Source organism: Terrapene carolina, unplaced genomic scaffold (assembly GCF_002925995.2).
Source record: "Terrapene carolina triunguis isolate 2854851 unplaced genomic scaffold, T_m_triunguis-2.0 Scaffold89, whole genome shotgun sequence".
NCBI classification, from domain to species: Eukaryota; Metazoa; Chordata; order Testudines; family Emydidae; genus Terrapene; species Terrapene triunguis.
This window is the reverse complement of record NW_020664440.1, coordinates 29,620,951-29,627,219: the sequence shown is the minus strand read 5'-3', so window position 1 is coordinate 29,627,219 and position 6,269 is coordinate 29,620,951. Positions and strand designations below refer to the sequence as shown.

General features: G+C 58.6%; 1 protein-coding gene across 6 annotated transcripts in view; it reads left to right on the top strand.

Moving 5' to 3' along the window:
• The window catches only part of MARK2 (microtubule affinity regulating kinase 2), a 100,702-nt gene that overhangs the window by 80,918 nt on the left and 13,515 nt on the right, over positions 1–6,269 (top strand). For all 6 annotated transcript variants that reach the window (XM_024213607.2, XM_024213606.2, XM_024213604.2 and 3 more), the window contains exons 4-9: positions 3,311–3,359; positions 3,822–3,887; positions 4,011–4,081; positions 4,531–4,587; positions 4,834–5,070; positions 5,564–5,683. In XM_024213607.2, coding sequence (XP_024069375.1) covers positions 3,311–3,359; positions 3,822–3,887; positions 4,011–4,081; positions 4,531–4,587; positions 4,834–5,070; positions 5,564–5,683 — 600 coding nt within the window. The remainder of the gene's footprint in view (positions 1–3,310; positions 3,360–3,821; positions 3,888–4,010; positions 4,082–4,530; positions 4,588–4,833; positions 5,071–5,563; positions 5,684–6,269) is intronic.

The following is a 6,269-nucleotide window of genomic DNA, read 5'->3' as shown; positions in this document are numbered from 1 at the left end:
GCAGATCTCTGGGAGCAGTGTGTTCTCAGCTCAGTGGACCATCTGGGAAGCTGTTGAGGATTCTTCAGGGCAAGGGGGGAGATACATGTCACTGCATCCTGGCTGGGTAGGAACCCAAGTAGACAGCTCCTCAGTTTCACACCTGACCATACTCGCACCATTGTGGGGCATTTGTGGATCAAATGAATCGAAGGGCACCCGGCTAGGAGCCAACAGTCCAGCAGCTGGAGTGACTGACTCTGTGGAAGCAGCTGTGGCGTCTGAACATCTGGCTGCCAGTTTTCAGTTTGGCTCAGTCTCCAGATGTTTGCTGGGGAGGTATTTATAGCTCTCTCCCATGTATGGTCATTAGGGAGCCCATAGACCGTTTAATTGCTGTGGTTTTGGGACGCGGGGAAGGGGGCGGGATGCGTCTGCGCTACCAGCTGCGGGAGGGAGGGTTCTCCTGGAAATCACTCTGTCACGTCCCTGCCAGTCACCAAAGGGAAGCTGTGATGCAGAAAACAGGGCCTGGGATGGGGCCTCACTTTGTTCCCCGGCCCCAGGGCACCTGCCCACTGCAGCAGGACCTGGGTGCATGCTGCCAGGCTTGTGCCCAGGAGCAGGGTAGCACTCAGCATGGCATCCTGAAAGCCTCAGGGTTCTTCCCTGGCAGGAAGGTATCCCCCTCGCCCCCCAGGGGGAAACTGAGGTACAGACCCAAAATTCATCAGTCCCCTGCTCTCTCCTTTAGCTTCCACTTCCTTTCCAGAGCATGAAGCTGATCACAGGCGCCCTGACTGCTCCGATGGCCAGAGCACAGTCCCTGCAGCAGCTCTCACGGACCCACGGCCAATGTGCCTGGAGCCCTGCCCTGGGCCCTCCTTGCCAATGTCAGAGGCACCAGCGCAGTGTTCTCCTGCCCCGTGTAGGACCATGTGCTGTATGCTGGAAGGCAGTTCCCCTGTTCGGGAGGGTTTGTAGCTGGCGGCAGGCCCCCCGAGGAAGGGGCAAGGGTGCCTGCTTTCCCATGGCCTGCAAGTGGACCGCGTCCACCTAGCCGTGTCACGCAGGAAGTTGAGCAAAGGCCTGAGAATCCAGAGACTGACCTCAAATTAGCCCAACTCACAGATCCTCCTGGAAAGGAAAAGCTCCCCCTTTACTTCCCCACACACAGGGAGGCTGAGCGAGCAAGGGCATGGAAGCTGCCGAGTGGGCGTCCCTGCAAGCCAAGACGTGAAGGGAAGGAACGGAGGAGAAAGCTCTGGGTTGTCTGTGGCTCGTTGCCTTGGTAACAAGGCAAGTGTTAGTCAGACACTTGGCATTGTTTCCCGAGAGATAGCTGGGAGAACAGCGCTGGGGCCCATGTGTGGACAAGGGCTCAGCCCCCGGACAGAGCCTTGGGGGGGATAGCTAAGTGGAGAAGGGGGGTCAGCCCAAGGCAGAGCTGAGGGGGTGGAGGGAAGCTGTGTGTGGAAGGGGGGAGACAGCCCCACATCCCAACCACTCCCGCTCTCCAGCTAGGCTGGGCACTCAGCCCAAGCATACCCCATAGGCTGGCAGCATCTAAAGCATGGCCCCCTCCGAAGCCTGACAGATATCCAGGCAAATCCCAGACCCCGGGGGGCCTTGCGGCCTGGCCTCAGCTTGGGGCCCATCCCAATGCTTCCTCTGTGGCCCCACCCACCTGGGTCAGGACTCGGGCAGATGCCAGCATGGCAATGCTGCCCCTGTGGGTTGTGCAAGGCAAGGGGGCAACTCCAGCCCCTTCCCTCCATGGGATATCTGCCGTGGGGCTCCCCGGCAGACACAGCTCCTCAAGCCCCACCCCACCCTCAGCAAAAGGTAGCAATGCCCTGGCTCAAGACAGGATACAGAGGAGCTAACCCCTCAGACCCACACCTGCTCCCACTCTCAGCTCCTGGAGCACTGCCCAGACAGTTTCCCCTTGAGCCCTTGATGGTACACAGAGGAGCAGCTCAGTGTGACCTGATGCTCACCCACAGAGCCAGATGCTTCAGGGAGCCAGTGTTCACATGCTGACATGCAGGGGCATCACCCACAAAGGCCCTATCTACTCTGCACTGCGCTTCCCATCACAAGAGAGATCAGGCCCCAAAATCCTGTGCTGGCAGCTGACTCACTCCACACCAGAGGTGGCTGCATTTCATCAGCATTGCCCCGGGGCAGCTCTGGGCTCCTCTGTGGCAGAAGGTGCTGGATGAAGTGGCATCCCCTGAGACAACTCCATTTCCAGTCCAAGCTCAATCTCCTGGTGGTTAATTGCTTGTGCTGGGTTCTCTCTCTCTCTTTTATGGGGGTGGGGGGGGACGGGACACGTTGCAGATGCCTGCCCATGACCAGCCGCCTGAAGGTGAGAGAGTTAGTGTACCTCTGCTCTGCATGGCAGGAGGTAATGTGAACCCTTCCCTTCTGAATTAAGCAGCTGAGACCCTCCTGTCAGTAACTTTGAGGCAGGGTGGCCTAGTGGCTACAGCACTAACCTACAACTCAGAACTTCTGGGTTCTAGTCCTAGCTCTGCTGTGACCTCTGTGCCTCAGTTTCCACATATGTAAAATAGGGATAGTGATACCGACCGTCTTTGTAAAGCACTTTGAGCTCTGCGGATGGGCAGCACTATAGAAGAGCCAGGGATTATTAGCGTAATTGTGTGAGGTGCTCTGGTGTGTCTCCTGTTGTGTGCGCGTCCACCTAGCCCAGCCAAGGTGGCAGGAGGCTCAGTCTTGGTGCCCGATTACCCCAGCTGGTTACACACAAGCGGATTGCTTTGTTAATTAATGGATTACAGTAACAAGATCTGTAATCTGGGGGGGGGGGATTCCGACCTGACCCCAGGGGAGGGGTAACGCGCTCCCACTTAACAGAATTGCTGTGTTGTCCAAACACATGCTAAGCCGCTCAGCAGCCCTGTTAGGGGGGCATTGTCCCTCTGCTTCCCGTTTCCAAGGTAGCTTTCAGACCCTTCTGCAGTGCAGCAGCCTCCCCTTGGAGCGGAAACCTGGGACTGGGGAAGGGAGGCAGGACTCCTGGGTTCCAGTCCCTGCTCTGCCTTTGTGGCCTTGGGCAAGTCAGTTTTGCCTCCTATGACAGTGCTCTGAGATCCTCAGCTATTGACAGGCAGATGGGCCTATGGGGGTGTGTGGCTATTTGGGCTGGCCACCCCACTGCAGCCTGATCTCAAGGGTCCTGGCTCTGTGCAGTGACCCCTAGAGTAGGGGTCTGGGCCTTTGGGATACGCTGGCCTCGTACTGTTGGGCTCCCCTTGCTGTTTAACCCCAGCTGTGTGCTCTCATCTCTGCTTTATTCCAGCTCTTCCGGGAAGTGCGAATAATGAAGGTTTTGAATCATCCCAACATAGGTGAGACTGTGCACACAGCTTGTCCCAGTCCCAGGCTCGCTCGTCCTGGGAGAGGGATGGCTGGGACGCCCAGGAGCAAGCTCCCACCCACCCCAGTGGGGAAGGCAGGCTCTAGCTGGTGAGGGTGAAATGCCCCAGACAGCTTCTACCCTCAGGGCTGGAGAGCCACATACCCAGGCCCTGGTGAGCTGGATTTCATGCTCTTTGCAGTTGTAGCAGTTCTGGGCTGCGGTGCGCGGGCACCTGGAGAGCTCCCAGCACTGATCCGGGCACGACAGCTAATGCCAGCACTGGATGCCCAAGTGGGCACAACTCCAGTTAATGTGAGTGGGTTGGTGCCTACACCAGGTTTGGCCCCGAGAGCCTCCTGCCATCACCAGTAGGGGGAGCATCAGCCCAATGATGCAGCCAGCCTGCCACAACCCCTAGGACACCCACTTCCCCCTGTTTTGTGTCTTGCAGTTAAATTATTTGAAGTCATAGAGACGGAGAAGACACTGTACCTCGTCATGGAGTACGCCAGCGGGGGTAGGTGCCCGCCGGGCTGGGAGGGGCATCCATAACACCCTCCTGCCCTCAGCCAGAGCAAAGGCTTCTGGGGGGCTCAGGCCCACACCCTTCTCCGTGTAACGTCTCTGTCGCTCCCTGCAGGTGAGGTGTTCGACTACTTAGTAGCCCATGGAAGAATGAAAGAGAAAGAAGCCAGGGCAAAATTTCGACAGGTTAGTTCTGCTCCTGGTGACACGGGGCCCTGACCCCTGGTGCAGGGGTGCTGGGCGTTGTGTGGGCATTAGCACACCAGCCTCTGAGCTAAAGGCCACTTGACAGTGACCCCGCCATCCCCAGCTAAGCCCAAGGCTGCTGAGGGAGAGTCTGACCAAAGCCGGGCTTAGCCTTGTGAAGCCCTGGGATGCAGCAGGAAATTTTGGCGGCTGTGTAGAGGGCACTCTCCTCTCTGTCTGTAGTGGTGCCAGTGTGCTTAGATACCATGAAGGTGGGCACCATGTGGACACCTGAGGTGGGGGAGCTGGGTTCAGCTGTCCTTTTGAGCTGTACAGTGAGGCTGAGGGGGACATAGGTGGATTGTGAAGCGTGATTGCATCCCTTTCCCCACACGGGCAGCTCTGTCGTGAAGACCCCCCCCGCATCTTGATCTTCTCTTCCCTTCCAGATAGTGTCTGCTGTGCAGTACTGTCACCAGAAGTTCATTGTACATAGAGACTTGAAGGTAAGAGACACTCTCTCAGCAGGGCGTGGTGCTGCCAGAGCCCCTGTTCAGATCTGCTCCCTGCTCCTCAAGGTGCCACTCCCACTACATTGATCCCTTCCCCTCAACTGGCATGGGACTCGCACTCAGTTTTGCCAATGCCTTTTCATCCCAACTCACAGCCCCATTGGCTGTCCTCTCTCCCTACCCTGCGAGGGATGCCCAGGCAGCAGTGACCCCCCCCGCCATGTTGCTCGTACCCTGCAGGCCGAGAATCTGCTGCTCGATGCCGACATGAACATTAAAATCGCCGACTTTGGCTTCAGCAACGAGTTCACGTTCGGGAACAAGCTGGACACGTTCTGTGGGAGCCCTCCCTATGCTGCACCCGAGCTCTTCCAGGGCAAAAAGTACGACGGCCCCGAGGTGGACGTTTGGAGCCTGGGCGTCATCCTGTACACCCTGGTCAGCGGCTCGTTGCCCTTCGATGGGCAGAACCTCAAGGTGAGTGGGCACAGCACCCCCACCTCTGCCACCGGCGGTTCCCCCAATCAGCCCCTGGCTCCTTTCCCCCCGACGTGCACTGAGGGAGCACTGGGCATGCTGGGAGCCTGCATACCCACCGTGCGCACCCCGAGTAGGGGTGGGAGCCAGGACTCCTGGTTCCGTTCCTAGATCTACCAAGGGAATCGGTAGAGCAGGGGGCTGGGATTCCTGGGTTCTGTTCCCTGTTCTGGTAGGGGCGAAGTGTCTGGTGGTTAGAGCGGGGGACTCGGCACTAGGAGCCCTGGATCCTGTTCTTGGTTCCCTGACTTGTCTACCCTGGTAAGTTGTTGGGTTTTTTCCCCCATCTGCCTAATGAGGATAATCACATCCCACACCTCTCCTTGCATAACAGAGTTGGGGTTTGTGTGTGGGGACATCGTCTGTGTGTGCTCACGTGTGTCTCCGTGCACCCACCCTCTGGGCTTCCTGCTGACCCTTCCTTTCCCCCCAGGAACTGCGGGAGCGGGTCTTGCGGGGCAAGTACCGGATCCCCTTCTACATGTCCACGGACTGTGAGAACCTGCTGAAGAAATTCCTCATTCTCAACCCTAGCAAGAGAGGCACTTTAGAGGTGATTGGAGGGCAAGGGGGTCCTGCCAGCGCATCCCAGCAGAGTCTCCTGTGCTACAGTTGGCTGTTCCCACTGCGCTAGTTGGAGTGTTCCCAGACTAGGCACAGGCCCGGGGGGTCTGGCTTGATACCGGAGCTGGGAGCTGTTGTGTGCCCTCAGCGCTGTGGGCCCCCTCTGTGGGGAGCAGTCTGTGGAGAGGGTGGGAGGGCCTGGCAAAGGCGGGAGTTCCTGCTGCCAGGCCCACCCCACCCCGCTCTGGAATAGAGCACTCTAATCTCTCTGTAGTGCCCCTTCCCCAGCCTGGAGCTAGCACAGGGGCAAAGGCCCCTCTGAAGGCTGCACTCGGGGCCCACTGCCCTGGTGGCTCCAAGGGGAGCCTCTCTCGTTCCGGGGGCATGGCAGCTTGGGCCCCCCCCAAACTGGCTGTGGAGAGAGCAGACAAGCCAGCGGTGCTGCCTGTGCCTAGGCAGAATGGGGCGGGGGCAATGCTCAGACATGGCCTAGGAGCCTGCCTGCCTCCATCAAACCAATGGGCCCAGCCAACCCAGCATCCCCTCCCCCCCATCAAACCAATGGGCCCAGCCAA